This window comes from Tauraco erythrolophus, chromosome 8, assembly GCF_009769465.1.
Source record: "Tauraco erythrolophus isolate bTauEry1 chromosome 8, bTauEry1.pri, whole genome shotgun sequence".
Lineage (NCBI taxonomy): Eukaryota > Metazoa > Chordata > Aves > Musophagiformes > Musophagidae > Tauraco > Tauraco erythrolophus.
Genome location: NC_141472.1, coordinates 33,035,996 through 33,058,462, shown reverse-complemented (window position 1 = coordinate 33,058,462; position 22,467 = coordinate 33,035,996). Strand labels below are relative to the sequence as shown.

Genomic DNA, 22,467 nt, shown 5'->3' with positions numbered 1-22,467 from the left:
CCCATCTAAGTCCCACACGGACCTTCCCATACGTCCTCTATGCACTTTCCCTATATGCAAGCCATACACTCACCCCAGAAAACATATGTACATCCCATATGTATTTCATGCACATCCCGTGCAAACCCATAAGCACGCCCCTCTATGCTTCCCCATCCAGAGTCCCCTTACACACGCTGCCTACAGCCCCCCCATACGCACCTTATACAGCCCTCACATCCCTATACACTCCTCTGCGCACATCTCATATAGCACCCATGGGTACCCCATACACTCCTCATCCATCCCCCTATACACTCCCCATACACTGCTCTATACACTTCCCCATACGTAGCCGCCCCACCTGTGCAGGTGCTGGGCTGGGCTGGGCCGGGCCGGGGTCGCCGGCCCCTCCCCGCCACCACCGCTCGCCGTGGCGAGCCCGGGGCTCCCCCCGACCCCGCGGCCGCTGCCTAATAAGGCTCCGCGGCGGCCGCCAGCCAGCGCTGGCGGGGCAGGGAAGGAGTTAAAGGCAGCCGCGCCGGCCGCAGTGAGTATCGCCGCCGGGCACCGCTTCCCCCGCGGGCTCCGCGCTTCCCCCGCGGGCTCCGCGCTTCCCCCGCTCCCGGAGTGCGCGGGGCGGCGGCGAACCGAGCCGCTCCGAGCCGAGCCGCAGGTGGGCTGCAGCCGGAGGCGCCGGTCCGGGGCTGGGGGAGCTCCGGAGCAGCGGGGTGACTCCGGCAGCGCTCCCCGGACCCGCGGGGCTCTCCCTGCCGGCTGCGCCCCGGGACGCGGAGGGAAGCCCGGGGGCGGGCACGGGTGGGGGGTACCGGGGCATCCTCGGGAGGGGGAGGCGGAGTAGGCGGAGAAGGAGGAGGGAAACCTGCTCCTCCGGAGGGACGAGGTAGGCGCGCTGCAGTGGGCCAGCCCAGCGGCGCGGGCTGCGGGCTCATGCCGGGCTTGGAGCATCGGAGCCGCGGGCTTCCTGCGAGTGTCTCAGCCCAGCTCCCGTCCCTTCCCCTGCGAGAGCGTCGGCTGGGCTCCTGCGGGGAGAAGCGCTCACCTACGGCTCCCCTCCCAGAGCGCGGTAATCCGAGAGCAAGCAGAGCTGGTAGTAAGTACTTGTCATCTTTTATGTGGGATTTGTTGTAGGTTTATTGTTCTCCGTTGGCAGGTAGCAAAGGATTGTTAAGAACAGGCATTTACAGGCGAGGCTGTAGTGGTCATCCCTGGCTCTCCCTTGGACTTCGGAGCCTTTCAAGTAGAAGGGTGCGTATGTGGAGGCACATGTAGAAATGTTCCTTCACTGCACATCTACATCTTTCATGTTTCAGACAAAATGTATGTGTTTGTGGTTGTTTTTTGTTTGTTGTTTTTTGTTTGGTTTGTTTTTTTTTTTTTTCTTTTTACTTGTGATGTTCTCAAAGTAATTTGTACCATGTGGTGCAATACACTTAGGGTCTCAGAGAGGGATAAATCCTGGTGACACCACTTAAACATACTGCATTAGGGGTGGAGGAAGGAGATGAATGTTTAGAATCATTAACTTCAGGGGAGGGAGGAGGAGGAGGTGAAATCACTTCTCTGCGTGCTGCCTTCACGCTATGGAGCAATATGCTTTTTGGGATTCTTTGCTATTTAATCCTCTTTCCTGTATGTGCACATCTGGACTCTGGCCTGGCTCAGACTGGAAGGGAGTGGCATGACAGACTAGCAGGGGCTGGAGACCAGGGACAAAAAGGCAGAGAATCCTTCCCTTCTCTTGCAGCTCAAAGATATATTTTAGCCTCAGCCTAGTCTTCTTCAGAGCAAAGCCATAGGAATACTTCTCCCAGAGTCAGGAAGTGTTTTGAAGTCTAGATTATGCTCTCTAAAAACGAAATGGCTGAGAGGGTAAGTGCAAATACCTGGTTCCACACGCGATACTTCTGAGGGTTTCCAAACAACGAACCTTATGGAGTGCCAGCATGGAGTTACATGACATGCAGAAGGCGTGTTCCCCACTAGGACTCTCTAAAACGATGCCACCTCTTAGTGGAGCGCTGGAAATACTGTTTCTGCCAGTGAAGCTGTAAGAGAAGGAGTAATTCCTCTCACATTTTAAATCCCAACTGAGCGACTATGTCCCTCCCCCTACTTCCTGCACACGTCTTTATTTTTTTTCCTAATGACTTGCATTATTATTTACCAAATATGGTATGTGTCTTCCTGTGCAACCTTATATTTGCTGAGATGCTCCTGGAACTAGGCTCTTAGAATGCATTTTAGAAGCCGCCTGCTTTTAAACCAGAACTGTATTTACGAATAACTGTCAGATGGCATGAATAGTTAATGTTCTTCTGGCACATACTCACAGTAGTTTCTGGTTCTGCAGATGATACCGTTCTCCTGTAGCTGGTTGCTACGTGCACTGTTGTTTTGTAACGTGGTGCTCACAATAATGCGTTTCCGTAATACTCCTGTGTTATACTTGTCCTTAGCATTTTGCATTCCAACACTAAAGGACGACTGTTTTAATTCCAGCAGTAACAGGAGTGACTTTGTTGATTGTAGTAGGAGAACGTTTGCCACCAGAGGACCAGCCACTGGAAGTGTAGGCAGCACCTCCTGTGCTGGTGTGTGATACGTTAGTGGCGTTTAGCCTCTGTGGAGAATCACGAGCAGAAGGAAAATGCCTGGTTCGATATACATCACAGCCAGGATTTTGTATGAATGTGGGAGGCTCAGACTAGTTATTATCACTGACCCGGGTTTTATTGGTCTTGTAGGGAAATCTTAAAAAGTCTGCTGCAAAGACAGTCAGAAACCTGATACTTTACTGTTGCAAGCATCTATCCACAACTTTAGTTGCCTCACTACATAGTGCAAAGGAGGATGAAGGAAAGAGATCAGTAAAGTTCTGTTGGTTTACTTGTATAACGCTGAAGTCTGAAATAAGCAGTGAGTACGTACTGTCATTGGCTTAAGTCAAACGTAAGAGATGCATGATTTTCCACCAGTTTTTGGTCTGTTTTGCGTTCTCCCTGCCTCTTCCTTTAGGATCATTAGGACTCCCTCTGGGCAGTGATCCTATTTTTACAGTCAATCAAAATCCATACCAATATCCTTACACAGGCCAAACACACTGTATTAGAAAGACTATAAACCAACAGCTACAAATTGCTTTCAGAGCCCTCCTAAAACAAAATGCAGATGTAAACAGAGTTCAGAACTGCTCCAAATGCACGCCTTAAAGTGGCAAATGTCTAAATCCGGAAAGCGTGCTCAGAAGCTCTGTTTGAGAGCCATGTCTGTGGTTGTTGGACTCTTCTAGGTAGTTTGGGTTCAGGCCTGAGCATGGACTGGAAGGGATCCTGGGCTGTTTCATCCTGCTTTCACTGAAAGGCCCATCTCCTCTCCTTCGTAAACTTGTCAAGTTCATACTAAAACAAGCTTTAGTTGTTTGCTTTTGCTGTGTTCAGAGCTGTTCTCAATAGCTTTCCCAAACTTTACTCCACAGATACAAGTTGGGAAGTAACAAATGTAATTTTTTTTTTTTTTCCCCTTGGCTGGTTAATACCTTCTTCTCTCTTTGATGCTAAATTACTCATTTTTAAGCTCCCTTTGGAAAGTAGGATGTCCTTTCTCTGATTGCTCTAGAAACACGTTGCTACACCTGTTGTGGTAGACTTTTTAAAACTTCCTCTGAGCCTGAATGATGACAGTGGCATGCACTGTTCCAGACAGGATCTTAGCAAGCCTTGCACAGCTGCCTTCATCCCTTTTGCTGATGGAAATGCTTCCATGGTGTACATTAGGGTTACATATGCTGTTGGGAGTTCAGCGCTGAATGCAAAGAAGATATGATTAATCTGTAGTGCCGAAAAGGATTCGTTAGTGAAGCCAGATGGATCCAGGTAGGATGGACTCCAGACTTTTTTTAAAGCTGACCCTGTGATAAATTTAATGCCATCTGTGTTGTCTGTGATTATAGTATGGGTTTTGCTAAAATCTGAGTCTTTCCTGAGCAATTGTATAGGGTCTGTTGAATGTGCTACAGCAAGGTCTGTCTCTAATAATGTCTTCATTAAGCCTCTCCACAAACAGAAGAGTGTACTAATTGCCAGACTAACATGCCATTTGGCTCTGTGAACAAGCTACTGAATGCTGACTTATGAATGGAAACTTAAAAGGTTGATTTGCAACCTACTACATGAAAGAAATACCAAAATGAAATGAAAATACATTTGTACCTCTGTTGTTGTTGCTATTAAAGCTGATATAGAATTCCAGTTTTATTTTCCTGGGAATCTTGACTAATTTCATAAACTTTTTTTTTGCCTCTGAAGTTTCAGCAGCTGCTCCCTATATAAAAGCTAGAAATAACTGGTTCTCCTTTAGTAGGAATGAAAGGAGAATTGAGCTCTATAGAAATGAGGAGATTAGAGCTCCATGAGGCATATACCCATTTAATGCTGGTGGAAACCAAACCTGCTCAAATAATCTTAACTCTCACTTCTGGTGAGCAGAAATTCTAGGGGAAAAAAAATTCTCTTAGTGACTTATTAACAAAGGCTTTTCAGGTTTACTGGGATTTATCATGTGAGCCTAATCTACCTTTTGTTCATCTAGTTGGCAGGCTTTAAGATTTAAAAGGGTCTGCAGAAACTCCTCCCCCAGACTCCTTATTTAATTAAAGAGGCTTGGTGCATTATTTAACTTTGAGTCTTCCATTTATGTGGGAACAATGAGTTGGGGTTAACATATAGCAAAATATTTGTGAATGCTGCCTTGGAAGCAGAGAAAATGAAAAGAAATGGAAACTCTGGCTATACCTTCAAATTTACACTGACCTATACAGGTTCACTCAGAATGTCTGGAAGTGAGGCCATTCCTACATAAATCCTGAGGTATAAATACAGGTGTGTAACTCTACAACAAATTTCCCTGCCTCTGTAGGTGACTAAAGAGCCTGGGTGCAAGTCAGTCTTTATTTGCATCTATGGGAGCTCTCCAGATTCATCAGATGCGTGGAGCAGGCCTTGCACATACTGGTATATTATATATTTTGCTTTGGTAGTTCAGCAAAGGCAGACCGGTAGCTGTAGTTCTCTCAGTGGTTCCCCCAGTTTCTTCTCCTCCCCCACTCCATTCATTGCTGTAGCTGTGAGCATCAAGTTGCAGATAAAACGACTTCTGAGAGAGCAACGGGATGCAGCTCTTGCCAAAGGCAATTAAGTGCTTAGGATTACACTGGGCTTTACAAAGTGTGTTCTTGCTGAATCCCTTTCCTCTTCTGCTTGCTGGCACAAAGCAGTTTCTTGGCACTTATCTTTGTTATAACAAGTCTGAGCATTAATAAACTTCACTACAGTGTGTCAGCTCTCTAAAGAAGTCCAGTAAGCTGCAGTGTCTTTATGTTTTGAGGGTCGTCTTGCTGCTGATTCTTCAGTAAGAGTCAGCTTGACCTCATCACCTCTGCTGTAATTGGATTAAATTTACTTACTTGCCAAAAACATGGCCAGCTGATGGCATATTAATTATTCAGACTGAAGTGCTGTTTTGCATGCGCAGGATTCTTCGTGCCAAAGATGTTTTTAGGCTTGTGATGCAGTTGATGTGCCATAGGATACGGAATTCTCACCGAGGGATGTTTTCAGTTACTTTCTTCATCAAGAAAGGATTAAAACAGACCATACACTCAGTTTGAAAGTTGAAGATACAACCTGTGGGAAAAAGAAGAGATGCTCTAGCTGCCAGTCATGTGCATCACTTGCTCTGTCATCTTGTGAAGTGTGATAAATTGCTGAGAGGCCACAGGTGGTCTGAAGCTGCAGACCTCCTGGCTGAGGAAAGTGAGTGATGGCATGTGCTGTTTTACACACCCACTGCAGTTTATTTCTAATTATTGCACAGCAGGTTAAGACCATTGCTCTGCGTTGTCTTTTTACTGCTTATTCCGTTATTCTTCAGCTATCTTGTGAGCTGGGTTATTTGCAGAGCAACAGGATGATATCTGAACAGAAGGAAGTGCCCAAAATAATACTGGAACTGTGTAGTGAAGGATAACTTGATCTCCAAGCCTCTAGTTTCAGCCCAAGACCTTTTATATACTGTCTAACCCAGTGTAATCCAGCTTTCAGTGGGAAATGCTGCTAAGCAACAAAAATCACTATCCTGATTGTTGACCTCAGCAAAATATTAAGGGATGAGTGGGTAATGGGGAGACCAAGGACTGTTGCAAATACTCTTACAAAGAGGATCAGGATTTGAGTGCCTGCAGAGAGACATGGTGGTATTTGGTCTGGCATAGACACTCTCTGAGATGTTCTGAATAATGAAAGGATCCTTTTTTTGTGAGTTAACTGTTCTTATCTCCCTGGAACTATTGCAGGTTTCCTGTTTGCTTCTAAGTCGTATAAGAGTTGTGTTTTGCAGGCAGCATGAGTCAAAGGAACTACAGCTACCAGCTGTCTAGGACTGATCAGGACATTGTTGTGTTTGACTTCAAGGTGATGCTATAAACTGATGAATACTCTGGTGCAAAATGATACTTGATAGATAAACAAGATGAAAAAGGTGAGACAAGGATGTGAGGTTATCTGTATCTACTAAGTGACAGTCACAATTTGATTTACTCTGTAAAATGCAGTGCAAATAATAAGGACTCCTGACTTTATTACCCCATTATAAAATGTAAGTAGTTGTGTAGTCATGTTTTCTGCAGTGTTAATTCTTATGAAGCTGCTCATCTCTTAATGGAATACATATATCATTCTATTAATTCCTTGCAGAAATGCAAGCAGTTTTTTAAATACTGAAGTAAAGGCCTTTTTTCGTTCACATGTTTTATTTTGTCATGTGTTTGGAATTGGTGTCATTTAAATAAATAAATAAAAATTAAAAAAATCACTGACTGTCTCGCCTGAACAAGGATTAACAGTCTGACTGGATAAAGGAAAAGGGTGAGAGCACGTTCTGTAAGAAGCACTCACAAAGTCTAGGTCGGGGAAACACTGTCTGTATGGTCTTACACTGTTCATTGTATCAAAAGGAAAGTTGCAAAACAGAAGCAATAAGCAGGCTGTGTTTAAAATACACAGGAAAGATAAATTAGTCAAAAATGGCCTGCTTTACTCAGGTTATTTACCTTAGATCTTTTATGATTATAAGCTTCCCTTTCCTTGGTGGTAGAAGAGGAAGGTGTTAAGTCAATGCTTCATGTCTGAAAGCGTTACTGGCTGTCCACATCACTAGCTCAAGCCCAGCCTAGTTTTGGAGGTGAGAAACCTTTTCTGTTTTGTGCGTCGTAAGCTTACTCCAGCGCTGCTGTGGGTTAGATCGGTGGGATCCGTGCTGTTCCAGCGCTGACGTTCTGGCGGCGGTGGCCTCCGGGGCTGTATCTCAGGCAGAGCCTGTGAGACCCTCGCAGGGGAGCCCTGGCTTTGAAACGTAGCAGCTGGTGTGCGGGTGTCTCACCCCCAGCATCAGAGCTGTGCAGTTTCTCTGACCTCAACGGAGCTGCAGTATTCATGGGTTTCAGTACTGTGGGAGCGAACTGGTCTATTTAGCAGCTCTTTTCCATACGCAGTCTCCATGCCAGTGACAGGAGCTTCCTGGAACTGACAGAAAACACAAAAGACCCTCTTCTCTAAATCACTGGACCTTAAGAATATTGAAAGGATGTTACAACGAGCCTCATAATACGCCATTGTCCGTCTCTCTCTGAAGATGCCTGCTGTGGTGTCATACCTCTAAGCTTTCCAGAGGGGGTGTGATGACCCCACATGGAAGAAAATAGAAGAGTAATGGTTTGGGTGGCTGTGAGGAATTTTATGGTACTACTTCCCCTGGCTGTAATTTGAAACCAGCTGAAGGTGTTTACTGCTGACTGAGCTCATATCAGTCAGAGGCAAATATCTGAGCATGTATCATGCAGGTTATTCAGGAAGAGATCCTGGCTTGTGTGTCTGTGCGTGTCCAGGTGCATCTTTCTCACAGACAGGGGAGTGGTGGAAGAAGGTTTGTTTCATTTTCTTCTTCATTTCCCTTTCTTATTCCCACTCATTTTCTGGTTCTTTCTTAGTACAGCAGTTTTTCATGTTGCTGTGAGAATGTCCGTGAGTGGAGCGAACACATTTGAATGGAAGAGGCTGCTGACTTTTGACATGTGAGCTTCAGCACTCCCAGGGCAGCTGTGGAGTTTGCATCCTGCGCTTCCTTCAGCCCTGCTCAGGGATGTGCCTTCACACCTTGTAGCGCTCTGGAAGGAGAGTTCGTGGCAAGCTGCCTCTGTGTTGCTGGCAAAACAGGCTGGAGTCAGAGAACTAAGTTTTTAGAATTATTTTCTTGGCAATCAAAACTTCCGATCAGCGACTCGGGTACTGAGGAACACGACCACCACTGACGATTATGAGGACGCTTCCATAAACGCTCATTCCGCCCCCGCTGGCCCCTGGCTCGCTGCAGGTGACGGAGCAGCGGCAGCGCGGAGGCAGGCTGTCCCTCCGCCTCAGCCATGGCGAACCCCACAGAGCGTCTCCAGCCCTCAGCAGGCGCCATGTTTTTTCCCTAACACCCTGTTTCCAGGCGCTTCTGTGGCTGACGGATGTTTTGGTGTGACGGTCGGGCTCTGGCCTCCGGTGGTTTTCCCCGTGGAGGTTCCCCTCAGTGCGAGAGCCGTCGGGAACTGGCCAGGACCGGCTCAGACGGCTCACAGCCTCCTGACAGGCCACCCCGCTGCACAACCTGCCACTCGGGCCCGTTACAATGTCATTATGTGAGAGATGTGGATAAAGGTGTGGCTGTGGGATGATGGTGGGTATCCGTGAGGGAATCCCTTCATGCTGAAGGGAGGGTGAGGCGGCAGGAGCTGTGCTGCCCTGCAGACGTGGCTGGCCTGAACACCTACCGGGCAGCCTCAAAAGCGCTCACTCCATTTTGCCTCAGCCCCAACCTTGTGGGACCAAAGCTTTATTGCAGCTGATGGGGAATTTTGCTCGAGTTATGTGCTGAAGTCAATCTAAACGTAGGTACTGGGCTACTTACTGATCTATGATTCTGTCTCATGCAGAGTAAAAGTCCGTGTGGCTGTTTAAAAGGCTGGTTTATATGGATCTTCTTCAAATGCTTCTAAACTTAGTCAGCAGAAGTATTGCTCCTTCATTTTACCTGAAACTGTGCCATTATCTACTTCATCTCACATGACTAATAAAGTATTTAGTTCTCATTCGATATATTTAGCTCTTATCTGATATGAAACTTGAAGTTATATTCCTTCTCCAAGGTATCTCCAAGCTATAGCTATGGATGTTGAGGTATGGACACTAGCTCAGTAGTTCTGGTTAGCCTGAGCAGAAGAGGGGACTCCATTCCTGACTGGGCCACAGTGATATCCAGAAAACGAGGGTATAGAAGTTAGCGACTTGCATGACATCTCAACAGCAAGGACAGAAAGTCAGAGATGTTCAAATTGTTTTCCAGGTAAAATAGTGTGGACCTTACTCTTTTCTCTACATGTGTGATCTTCATCTTAGACTTAATGCAGTATCCTCTAGCTGCAAACTCTTAAGCACTTTATCCTTTTTGCTTTGTCTGAGATAGTAAAAGTAAACATAAATGTGTAAATACCTTTTAGTACTTGATGTTTTGTGGTGGTTTTTTGTTGTTGTTTGGTTGGGTTTTGTTTGTTTGTTTTTTTTTGTTATATTGTACTTTGCTTGACAGCTAAGGTGACCTGCTTTGAACTTGCTGCATGAGCACTGTGCAGGATCCTGTATGCGTGACAGGTACATTAGACATATTACATTAGCAATGTATGGGTATTGATATTGCTGTAGGGAACTGTAGTAAGATAGCCTACTTCTCACCAAATTAAGGAGCAGAAGAACACATTGCGTTTCATTTATGTTCGTGCCTGTTATGGACTCTGTGGTGAACAGAATTCTCTATGTGGCTTTACAGTGCTAGTTCCGTTCTATGCAGTTCTATTACAAGCACAAGGTTTTGAAACAGACTATGTCAAGAGCAAGCATAAGAGATAAGTTTGTCAAACCTTGTTATTTTTTGATCTATATAGTACAGATTTTTTTTTCCCGAAGACTCAAACAAAAATAGTTTCGTTTAAAACTGTAAGAGTTACAAGATAATGAACTAAATTGAACCTTAAAACAAAGGATTTGCTGTCTTGAAGACAAACTCGCTGTAATTACAGATCTTGTGAAGGTTTTCTTTTCTTCTGTCTAAGCTTATATTTCACTTACAAGACAGGAAATACAGCTTTGCTGATTAAATTTTTTTGAGATATAAATGAATTACTGTCTTCAAAGACGCTGTTCTGTTAGAAATGCTTCTAAAATGAATCTTTGTGAAGAATTAAAAATTAAATTAAAATCCGGGTTTACTTGGGTTGGTAAAATAATTATGTATGAATGTCTGTACTGTACGTACAGATGTAAAAGGTGCTTTCAGGAGAAAGAGTGTTAAAAGAAAAGCCCTGGCACCTGTAACTGGTCTAGATTTTTTAGTTTCCTATACTTTGCTGTTTGTATCTGTCTCTGTCCCACTCCTGCCCCTGCCATGAGAGGTAATGACTGTGTTTGCTTTCTATAAACTTGCTCCTTTGTCTGGGTTAGAGTACAGATGAAGTAACAAAATAAATCCAGAAGCCACACAGGAGGGAGAATACTAGCCACATGCACATTTTATTTTATTGCATCGTTTATGGAAAAATATCATTAGATACTAAGGGCCAGTGGTCAGCATGTTGGCAGAAAGCAGATTTCTAAACCAACATTCCTGTATTAAACCATGCAGTGAATTGTAGTCTGGTTGTCACAGTGGCAGGAGGTCCTTTTCTGAAGCTCTGATGAATCTTGGTCATTGCTTATCCTTGGGAAGTGGTGCGATGTGTGGGAATGCTGAGTCTACGTAAAAAATGAATAATATTAAAACTGCCTCAGTGTTCCAGTTAATACAAGTTTCTTCAACAGTAGTTTTTTGAGATCCACTTCTATCCCTCTCTCTCCAGGTTCTGCAGCTCCTGTGTTAAGAATATTAGAGGATACATACTTGTTTAGTCTTTTAAATGTCCATTTATGGACCCATTGTCCAGGAGTTTTTTAATGTCTTTTTGAACCCATGCACATCCTTTCCTTTCACAGCCTGGTGTGACAGCAAGTTCCAGAAGCTTGTAACCTGCTGGGTAAACAAGTATTTTCTATTTAAATGGGTTTTTTGCTAGTTTCAGTGAGCAATGCCTTGTTCTAGCATTGTAGGGTTTGGCAAATAACAGTTCTGCATTCAGCAGCTCATGGGTTGTTTTGTTATACCTGGTCATATCCACCCTCAGCCGCCTTCTCTCCAAGCTGAGAAGTCCCAGCCTTTTTAGTCTCTCCATGTGAAGTATCAGCTCCATTTCCATTTGGTTGCCCTTTTCTGTACCCCTCTAACATTACTATGTCCTTCTTGTGTTTTGTGATCTGCTCCCCACATACCAAGTTATGGGAGTGCTCAAGCTGGGTGAAGTGGCAGAAGTGTCCTGCCTTGTTCTCTTTCTGATGATGCCCCATGCTTTTCTGGCTTTTTCAACCGCTCCTGAACAATGAGACAATGACTTTAGAAAACTGTCAAGGATGACTCCAGCTTCTGAGTAGGAACGGTAGGAGCTGGTGTTGTCTAGATGAATTACTTGACGTTTACCTGCGTTAAAGCCTTCCTGCCAACTTTTTTACCAGTCAGTTTTGTCATTGACAAACACGCTGAGTAACACCAGTCCCAGCACTGATCCCAGAGATTGCACTGCTGATTCATCTCCATCTTAAAAAGTGTCTGTTAAGCTCTCTCTTTTGCTTCCTTATTCTTTCTAATATGCTCACTCTTGCTGTTAATGAAGTCGGACTTGCCAGAGTGTGGTTCCCAGCTTCTTCTCCGTAGCCCTTCCTGTAGCTGAGAGTTAGGCAGGCAGGATATGTGAGTCCTCCAGCACAGAGGCCGTCTGTAATGCTGGCTTACACACCTTGGCTTACACTTCAAATTCACGTTTGAGTTTCTTCAGAACTTGTGTGAACATTGTTCTATCCCAGTGATTTATTAACATCCGACTTCCTTGTTTGGTCCAGTATTTCCTGAATTCACTTCAGATTGATTTGGCTCCTCTGCCAGTTTTGCAACAAAGAGTGCAATGGGTGTGGAAATCTCCCCAAAGATTTCAGCAGTAACGACTGATGTAAAGAATTCACTGGGCTTCTCTGCTACAGCTTTATCATCTCCATCTGCCCCTTTTACACCTTTGTCATCCAGCAGTTTGACTGCTTTTCTAGCTGGCTTCCTGTTGCTGATGTATTCAAAGAGCTGATTACTAGCACTGTGGCCTTCATTTGCAGGCACTTTTTGGATTGCCTTTTAGCTCTCTTAATTTCCTACTTACATTTTACTTGCCATGTTTTGTGGGCTTCCTTGTCTTTACTTAAGCAATCCATTTTCTAAGAGCTGATCTATGCCCTGTAATACTCTCCTAACTCTCCCTGAGGCTTCTTGCTTTTTGAACTGCTCCTTTTTAGTGCCTTCTTTCTTTCTTGCCACATCCTTCTGTAGTTCCCTTTCTTAAAATTGAATACCTGTATACTGTTTTTGTTTGGTGACCTGTAATATCAGTGTCATTCTTTGTGTTACCTAGCAGGTGGCGTTTATAGCTTTCTCTGTTTTGGATTGTGCCCTATACTTAGAAGTCTCCTTTCCATTGGAGAACTGTATATGGATCTAGAATAATGACTGATACTATATCATCCCTTTCTTTTCCACGTGGGTAAATACTGAGTATTTCTGAAGGTCTTCATGTGTTGTTGATATACTCTGTGGAAGCCATCTATTAAAATTGAGAGGCACAAGCTGGGCATGAAGCTGTTCTGGGTGTTAATGGAGCTACGTACATTACTTTTTGCATACACACAGTATATGCAGTGATGATTAAAACTCTGTACTTACACATATTCTAGCCCAGGATTTAATAAAATTCAAAACCCCTGCAGTTAAAACATCCAGGAAGAAGATAACCTTGCTTTTCCAGTCTTGCAGACATGGAAAAAACCTGAAGGAGAATACTCTGTGGCTTTACAAGAGTTCTCTGTGGACGTGTTTACAAGAGCTGAAGTGTATTTATATTCATTTCTGTGCAGTTACCAGATTGTCCTTCTTCCACAAAGCATATGCATGCATTTGAAGGAGCAGTGCAGAAGTTTGTTCTCTACAGATGCACTTTGAAGGGCTGCTTTTACAGATGCAATCCAGCACTGAAACAAGATATGCAAAAAAATTATTGTGGATTAACCTTGCTTAGCTAATCAAAGCTAATATTAACCAATAACACCTAGATAGCTGAATAAACCTACTACTGTGTTCTCTTTGCACTATATCAATAAAGTCACGTATATTCTTTTTACTAGAAGCACAGGACTGGAGTGTTTGGATTTTTTTCTGAGCCACATCCAGTCCCCTGCTATAGCAGTCACCTTGCATTCTGTAAATAGAAACACCTAACTTTGCAGAGGTTGTGTGTTTGGGCTGTTACTTAACCTGTGAGTGCTGGACCAATCTTGCTTCAAATCTAGTGATGTGTCTGTGCTTTGTTGCTGAAGGTCTTGGATTCCAGCCCGCTGCATATCTGCCCAGACCAGAAAGCTGTGGGAAATGTACACGCTCCCTCTGTTTGATGACTTCACTGATGAGTTGCAGGAGTTCCCCATCATATGAGGAGCTAAATAATGAAGTAGAGTTGTATACTTTAAATGTTACTGCAAAAAAAAATGAAAGTGAAATTGTCCAGAGCAATTTCTTCATCAAAGCTGACTGGAATAACATCTGTGGTGAAAACCTGTACCTCATCGCTTTGTTGTAATATGTGCAAGGGAAATGATGTTAAGTGAAACAGTTATGTGTCATAAAGAGGAACTGGACTTCGCGATACAGAAGACTTCTTACAGTCCTATATCTGACTAATCCATTCTCTTGGGTGACTTCTTATCAAATGAAAATTCAGTGCCTGTCAGGATCTTTTGTGATGATTGACTTCTGTGGAGGTATTAGCTGTGGAATTGTTCTCAGTGCCAGGCTTCAGAAGGATTTTGCTTGTTATCTAGGTATAAAAAAGTTTTCAGAGGTTAACTCTGACTTCTTATTATTATCCACAGCTATTCCACCTCATCTGCAGACCAGGAATATTTTTCGGTGCTTATAAACTGGATATGAAGCTATTACTAGCTACCTTTGGAAGTTTGTAGCATGAAAAATAACTAAATAAGATTAAAAATCACCGTTTAAACTTATTACATGGACTCCCTGTACCTTGCTTCTTCCAGATATCAGAGTTATTCACTCTTTTCCATCTTCAAATGAGACAACGTGACCATGCTTTATAGGAAAATGGCTCTGCAAAGTTTCCAGGCTTACAGGAGACAGAAAGACTTCTGGAAACCAAACAAAATGAGCTTACTGAAAAAATAAAATGCTTTGAACTGTTTGACAAATACTGAATCTCAACTTGAGAACACAAAACCTGAGTTTAGGTTCAATATCAGGACTTGATGCTGTCATTTTGGACAGTTCTGGTTAACATAAATTCAGAACAAGGGCTGACTGCTCCCATTTGTGTTAGAGTTACGTAGTACAACAGTAAACTTCGAGTTGTGTTATTCCAGCTGCTGTGCAAACACGAGGAAGACCTTGTCACTGCCCCCAAAGAGTTTTGTCCAAGGTGATGAACAGCTGCTTACTTCCAGTGCAGTGAGGTATATATATATATATATGTTTTTTTTTTTCATGGAAAGCTGTACTGAACTGATAAAACTGGATAGTTGTGATTTGTTTGTTTCTTTGATCTAGGGGGATTTGCTGTGCTTCTGCTTTTACTCTCTGCTTTTCAGGACTGTGTGTCTTTTTATTGGTCTTGTACTCAATAACTTGTGTCGTTAAAACGTACCTCCTAGAAAACCACCTGCTTTTTCACTCGAGGAAGAAAGATAGGAGACCAAAATTACATGCAACACTTTTTTTTTTTTTTTCTGATTTGTTACCTCTTCTCATACTTTAGAAGAAAGGCAGTGTAGATTTCTGCAGCTTTAGTTTCCAGCCCCTTGCTTTTGGTAGGTCTTTCTCTGAGATAACTTTAGCATCTTGTACTGCTGGTCTCCCTCTGAAAATCATAGAATCATAAAATGGTTTGGGTTGGAAGGGACCTCCAAGATCATCTAGTTCCAACCCCCCGGCCATGGGCAGGGACATCTTCCACTACACCAGGTTGCTCAACGCCTCATCCAACCTGGCCTTGAACACTTCCAGGGATGGGGCATCCACAACTACTCTGGGCGACCTGTTCCACTCCTTCACCACCCTCATTGCAAAAAATTTCTTCCTTATATCTAACCAAAGTCTACCCTCTTTCAATTTAAAGCCATTGCCCCTTGTCCTATCACTACAAGCCCTTGTAAAAAGTCCCTCTCCAGCTTTCCTGTAGGCCCCCTTTAAGTACTGGAAGGCTGAGATAAGATCACCCTGGAGCCTTCTCTTCTCCAGGCTGAACAGCCCCAACTCTCTCAGCCTGTCTTCACGCTTCTGCTCTGTGTGATAACAAACCTTGAAACCATCGTAAACCGAATTCTGTATGTTTTTTGGCTACAGTAAGCATATATGTACATATTTATGGTTTTTAGTGTATTTTTTGCAATCTCCAAATCATCGTCATGCTCCATGTAATTCTCTCCAGACTTTTTTCAATGCCCTTTAGGGTTTATATGGATAACTCTACTGTCAAGGCAGAAGTCTCGTGGCTCTTCCTCTCTCATGTGTGAGAGGACTTGCATTTGCTTCAGTGAGGCGATAGACATTTTCCATTACGTGTGCAGGTGTCAAACTGAGAGGCCTTGATTGCGCTTCGAAGTTCTCTGAAATGGCAAATTTAAACCCAAACACTGGGGAAAAAAAATGCTAATGCTATATGCTTTTTAAAGAAAAAAGGAAAAAAAACAAAGGAGAGGAAGAACTAACCAGGCCCTGGAGATTGATCTTGACTGTGCCTTATTACCACAGCTTTATCCTTTCCAGGTTTTAAAGATGCTGTCAGTTATTGAACTCTGGTGACCTGATTAATGCATTGGAGGGATGCCTATAGATTGTGGTATCGATATTGTTTCCAGATGGTTTCCTGGCAAGCAGATTGGCAACAGGATGTCATCTTTGTGGCGATGAGGGGGAATAGTGTGGATTTTTTCTTTTTATAGAGCTTGTCTCAGCAAATAAATACCAGTCACTGGGTCAGTCACTCTGAAAAACAGTAGCCTTGTGGTAAGCTGAATTCTGTAGATTTATTGGAGTCTACAGAGTAATACAGTAAAAGGATATGATATCTATATTGCTTGCAGAGACTTAAAAGCCCTGTAATACCTGCTTCTCCTTCAGTCAGCAGGGAGCTGTCTTTTGAAGCTGCATGTATCCTGTGCATGTGGAATCTATGGGATAATCCCATACATGTTTCTTGGGGCAAATACTGGATTTCACAGGACTTAATTCAGAGACTTGAGCTCAGTCAATGCAGCAGCTGTTAGAAATTCTTGAGACACCACTGCTTAAGAATTGTCTTCCTGTGTTTTGTGCTTGACCCAGGTAGCACCCATCAGTTTCAATATAAGTGTGAAAGGGTTAAACTGAATTGCTGACAGTATCCAATGGGTGGGAATAAATGACTGAACTGTCCCTTCTAACCTTCCTCCCTGTCCCTTCGTGACAACAGTGTAGCATCTTATCTGCTTTTCTGTGCCACCAAGAAATAACTTCTTTTTAGTTGACACACTGTTTTGTTTGCAGGATGGCCACATGTACAGCTGGTTCCATTTAACCCATGAGACTGAAATGGGTTGTGAAGTGGCTTCTTATTTTTATTGTTAAAGTAAATGTTAACCTCTAATCTCCTTTTCCTTACAAGGGGATTTCTTCCATATATCAATATATAAAGTGAGGACTTGTTGGGCAGGAGAATCAGCTGGGAGACTGAGAGTATCACAATGCAGTTCCTTCTTTGGATCTGAGTTCTTTCGCTCCTAGAAAAATGTTTCATTTCTCTGAAGGGAAAGGAGGCAGATTCAGTGGGAAGTTTCTATCCTAATAAACTGAAAATGAGGTTACTTTCTTGGCGCGATTTGCAAACTGTTCTGTTTCACCACCACTAACTTGCTTTAAAATGTCAACTGTGTCTAGATGAGCTGTTCTCTTTGCAAACAGTAGTGTACGTACATTTCGTGCATCATAATTTATACAGAACGAGATGGAAAATTCCCTGGATTTTTTTCTTCCACCTTCATTGCATTACTGTTTCACACCACATCCACTAAATGCATGATTCTACCTATGGACACGCTAGGGCACAATTTTCTTCCTTTCTCATCTCTTTTAATGTCAGAAGAGATCAAGATGGAACGAGACGATGTGTTTTGCTGACCTCAAGACTCCACATGCCCCAGTGGTTCACACAGAAGGTGCTTTATTGGAAGGTGAATGCTGTAGCTCTGAACTGTTTTTGCACGTGTTTTAACATATAAGCTGGGGACACCATTGTACTGTTGGACTTTTAGCACTAGAAGAGAGGGAGATAATAAACTGCTATAGGAGTGAAAGCCTTGGCCAGAGTTTCACACTTTAATAACAGTTTTTGTTGCAAGGAAGCTCTCAAAATGCAGTGGTTCTGAGCCAGGCCATGCTATAAATCTGAGACATTAGAGACAACTTGCTAGTAATGTTCTCTGAGACTTCTTACAGAAAATGTGGTTCTTATTGCAATATGTCTCCTCGCTCCAAGAGGACTGGCAGCTGGTTCTACTACTGCTTGCACCCACAAGGCTATAACTGTTTTTCTCTTAATCATCAAATTAATTTTCTTCTAGGCCAGGAAACAGAGGCTTCCATGTAGACACAGGTTTAATGACGGGTTTAAACTTGCTACAGCCTCTAGGTTGATAGTGTGCAGTGCAGCAGGAAGAGGCTCATAGTTTTAGCAAAGCTGCACTTACCTACTCCACTTCAGGTTCAGACCCATCCTTCATCAGCTTCACTACGGAGTCCTACCTGCTTCTGTTTACAGCCAGGCCAGTAAAAATGCCATAGGAGTTTGAAATGATGCATACAAGACACAATGGGAGAAAGCCAGCTCCTTCGGCCATAGTTCTAAAACAACTAAATCTCTAAAAAGTGATTTGTGTCTTGTGTATATCTGGCCAAATGTTTCCATGCAGTAATTAATGGCAACCGTCTGGTGAGCAGTCTCTGGTGGAAGGATCACTAAAGCTTTCTATGAGAAAGCTTTTGAGGAAAACCAGTGTTCCAAATTAATTTCACCACTTCGGTTGTTTTCTGAGGACCCACAGCAGCCTGAAGAATACAGAAGCAACCAAAGTCTCACTCTAGTTTGGATTACAAAATCTAATTAATATGGAGAGAAAATACATATCAATGTCATTGGCTAGTGTCTTCCACAGGAGGAGAAATTACTCCAAAATAACTTCATTGCTATAGAAGTTTGAGAGGGGTGGGGAGCGTCTTGGCTTAGTCTGTCTAAACTAAGGAAATCTGAAATAGAGATTTATGTTCCCAACTTAATTCTTAAAGTTGTGGGCAGGGAGGGAGAAAGGGAAGTGTATTCAGTGGTATGAGGCTAAAGGCAAATTGCCCAGACCTGCCCTCAGAAATGTAAGCACAACTTTCAATAATTTCAGAGGGAATGACAGGACATAATGAAAGGATAAAGTTGGATACAGAGTATCCAACTCCAGTATTATCCCTGCAGAGAATGAGACCCAGTGGTCCAGGAGGGCCTGTCCAGCCTTATTTACAATAGCTGTTCCATACAACCTCTTTCATACCCTGATCTTTAAGAGAAATTAGGCTGCTTTAGTTAGTGGGAAGGTGTCCCTCTGCCATATTGGAAGCATTCTTCTGATTTCTAGCTTAAATATTATCACTGTTTATTTTGCACCCATGACTTTTATGTCTCTGATTCTCCCAGCCTCTTGTTACTCAGAATTCTTTTATTTAAATATTTTTCTGTTTGATTTTGTTTCTTTGATATCTGGTAACTGTATACTCTCAAGATTGGGGCTAAAACCCAGCAGAGGGATGTTTACAGTGAGAAACAAAATGAACCAGTGGGGTACGTACACATGGAAGTGAACCCAATTAGGTTGCGAAACTGCAGCTTTGAGTGTAGGACTGTTCCTCTCCAAAGGCACAGCTGACTTCTTGCTGTGCAGCTTTGCCATCTGTGTAAGAGGAGGTTGGACGTAGCGATGGCCTGATGCACAGGGTCTGTGGAAATGCCCTGATCTTGCTCAGTGAAAGGTGAGCTGTGGCAAGAAATTAAATTAGCACGGCACTTCCTAGTTCCTCATCTTATATCCCAGCTTTTAAGTCCCTGAAAATCAGCAATGTGTTTAGTCTTTCAATGGCAAGAGATGATGATGCAGAGTAGTAGCTGCCAGAGATGACTTATGAAGAATGATTAGTTTGAGAACGTGGGGGGTAACGCAAAGTAACGCTTTATTTTGTGCCAAGCCTAGTAGTGCCTGAAAATAAATAAATAAAAATAAAGATTAAAAAATTTCCTGTTAGTACACTAGGGATGAATCTGGAATGTCTGTTATTTGGTCTCTACCTTCTTTGCTTTGTCTAGGTAGCATTTTTCAGAAGTATCTATGTTCTGTTGAACATCAGTGGAATTTAGCATAGAGTGTCTGAGGAGCTCTCTGAAAAATGTGTTCTCTATGAACTAAACGTGTTCGCTATGAACTATGTTGTATTTGTCATGACTTTACAGGGAGGCAGTGCTGCCTTTGGGAGCAGGGAGCTTACCTGCTTTGCTGTGGTTTTCCCTGGCTATGGGCTGAAATAGAATGGCAAGTTCCTGACCTATGCAGAAATAGGAAACAAGGCTGCTGTTCCATGGTTAGATGCATGGAAAAAATGTGAATTTGATTAACTTTTTGGATTGAAGGACTTGTTTAGGTATGCAGGTCTTCTCCTTGGCTGTATCTCAAATGTGTTCCTCAGTTAACCAAAATAAGCTGTGCAAGTATCAGGGAAAATACTAGTTAAAATCCACTAATACAATGTGTCAAGTTTTACACCTCATAAAAGCTGTTAGGTGGTATGTTATGATAAAAGTAAAGACAATATAAATTTGCAGTAGCAACATGAAACAAACTGGTTTGCTATGAGGTTCCTAAGAGTCCTTCTTATTTCCATTTGAAATAGTAACTGAAGCCCAATGAGTATTGCTTGTGAATTGTGCTTCTCCTGCCTCCATCAGACAGCTTGCTCAATGAAAGCCTGGAAATAATGCAGTTAAACATTTAAAGGGGGAATGTTTGAGTTGTATGCTTTCTTCCAGTTTCACCTTCTCTTAAAGCATCAACATACATACAGTTGCTTTGTCCCAGTGGAAGTCATAAGGAGGTTTTGATTAGTTCTTTGTTGTGAAGCTCATTTGGATAGTTAGTCACACTTGCCTTTGCATTTATACCAGTCCACCTTGGGAACTCCAAGAGCCACAGAATGTCTTAGGCTACTGTGTTGCCGTATCTTCTGCTTCCTCAGCCAACCAGAATATCAAAGGTAGGAAGCAAATAAAATAAAACTGTTTTGTAACTCCCATCCTCCACAAAACTCATGCAAGCTGGTAAGACTCCACCTCCCCTCACACTGGAAAGTACCAGAATCTTCCCTTAAAGAAGGGAACAACTTCCACAACTTCCCTTGTGCCCTTGCTTCAAATTACAGTCATGGGCAATATTACAAAAACTCAGAAGTTAAATAGTATTTGGCTCGTATCTATTTAGGTGGAGGATTATATCGTGCATTTTGCTTACTGCTTCAGAGGCTATAGCATCTGCTGAGTTTGCAGAAGCACTGCGGAGGCTCTTTCCTGTGCACCAGATCTGGATGCAGTGAGGGCAAACCCAAATTTGCCCTTTTATTTGCATAAAGTAACTTTGAAGCTTGCCAGTGCCCCTCCTGTTCGGTTCCCCAAAAGTATTCTAATAGTTGGAATTTGTAAACACAGGATTTGAGATTCCATATGCATCTGGAACTGATAAACTGTTGGTATTGCAGAGATGTAACCCTTTATACCTCTAACCTAGGAATTCTCTAGAGAGAAGTTAAAGGCACATCTGATGTAGATGCAGGCAGATTCCTAGCAGCTAAAACCAAAACGAAAAACTTGCTGTTGAATGAGTGGAATTTTCATTGAAAACTATGTCACTTGGGGAGGGGAGAGAGTGGGATAAAAACTATAGAATTTGTTTGGCAATAAATACAGCCATACAATTTTTGAGCTAGGAACTGAGGAGATGGGAGGCAAAGAAAATTTGTCAGTCGACATTAGTGGGGGAGAGAACCTTTTGGAAGAGACAGGATAGTGAAGGGAAAAAAAACAACCAACCACCAAACGAAACCCTCGCCCCTAACAGAATCCTGGATTAGTTGAGGTTCAGTGAATGGCTTTGTTGAAAACGAACGAAAGGAATTTAAACAGAGAAGGCCTGATAAGGTGCAGGGCATCACAGATCTGTTTCCATAGTGACATTGTTCAAACAGAGGCTGAAAGGAACATGAATACCATTGCAGCTGAACCCTATAGGAGATACCAATTTTCCAATGCGAACACTGACTGTTGGTTGTTTGATGTTTTTTTTTATTAGTTGGATTTGGGAAAAAGGTGGTGAGGGGAAAACAAGGGCTTAGACAAGTAATTGGCTTGACAGACTATTGATTCCTTCCAGCTCCTGCTTTCTGCATTTTACATGCCCTCTCCACTCATTTTTACTCTGACTGTTGTAATCGTTAAAAACTGCATTCATGTGTTTTTAGATAAAGAAATAGACACCACCACCCCTTACTTGCTTATACTGAAGCAAACACAACTTTATACCAGTGTAGGGTTCAAATGTGCATGTTCCTGCATGTTTGTGTTTATTCTCCTTTGACGAAAAGGTGCAACTGAACAATTCCCTTAAAAGCGAGCTCAATGTGAGTGTAGTGAGTTTTGTATTTCATGTTGCCCACAGTCCTAGTCACCCTATATCCGTTGGGAAATTCACCAAGCATCACCTTCTTTTCATAACTGATGCTTTTGCCTTTGAAAAGTGGGGTCAAGTTCTGGTTAGAAAAAAGCTGTTTCATGTTACAAATACTGTAGTGCTGGAGTTCTTCCTTCAATTTTTCTTCTCAAAATTGCCATTCTGCAGATTTTTCTTAGCTAAGTGTACTCTGAAAATAAGCACAAATGCCTTAAGTTATAACTGTACAGGACATATTTTAAGATTAAAAGCATACCAGTCACTTCTCTGTCTCCATTATGATACATTTTCTTAAAAAAAATTAAAATCTTTATTTAAATAAAACTGCAGCAGTTCTTGGACTTGAACTTTTTAGGACAGGCTGAATAAGCAACCTAATAAGAGAAAAATATGT

At 42.7% G+C, this 22,467-nt stretch overlaps 1 protein-coding gene across 2 annotated transcripts in view; it reads left to right on the top strand.

The window, feature by feature from the left end:
- Nucleotides 1-930: 930 nt before the first annotated feature.
- Nucleotides 931-22,467, top strand: part of MYLK (myosin light chain kinase) — a 220,746-nt gene continuing 199,209 nt past the window's right edge. The window contains exon 1 of one of the 2 annotated variants that reach the window (XM_086615378.1): nucleotides 931-1,093. In XM_086615378.1, coding sequence (XP_086471504.1) covers nucleotides 931-1,093 — 163 coding nt within the window. The remainder of the gene's footprint in view (nucleotides 1,094-22,467) is intronic. The other variant, XM_086615379.1, reaches the window with a different exon arrangement.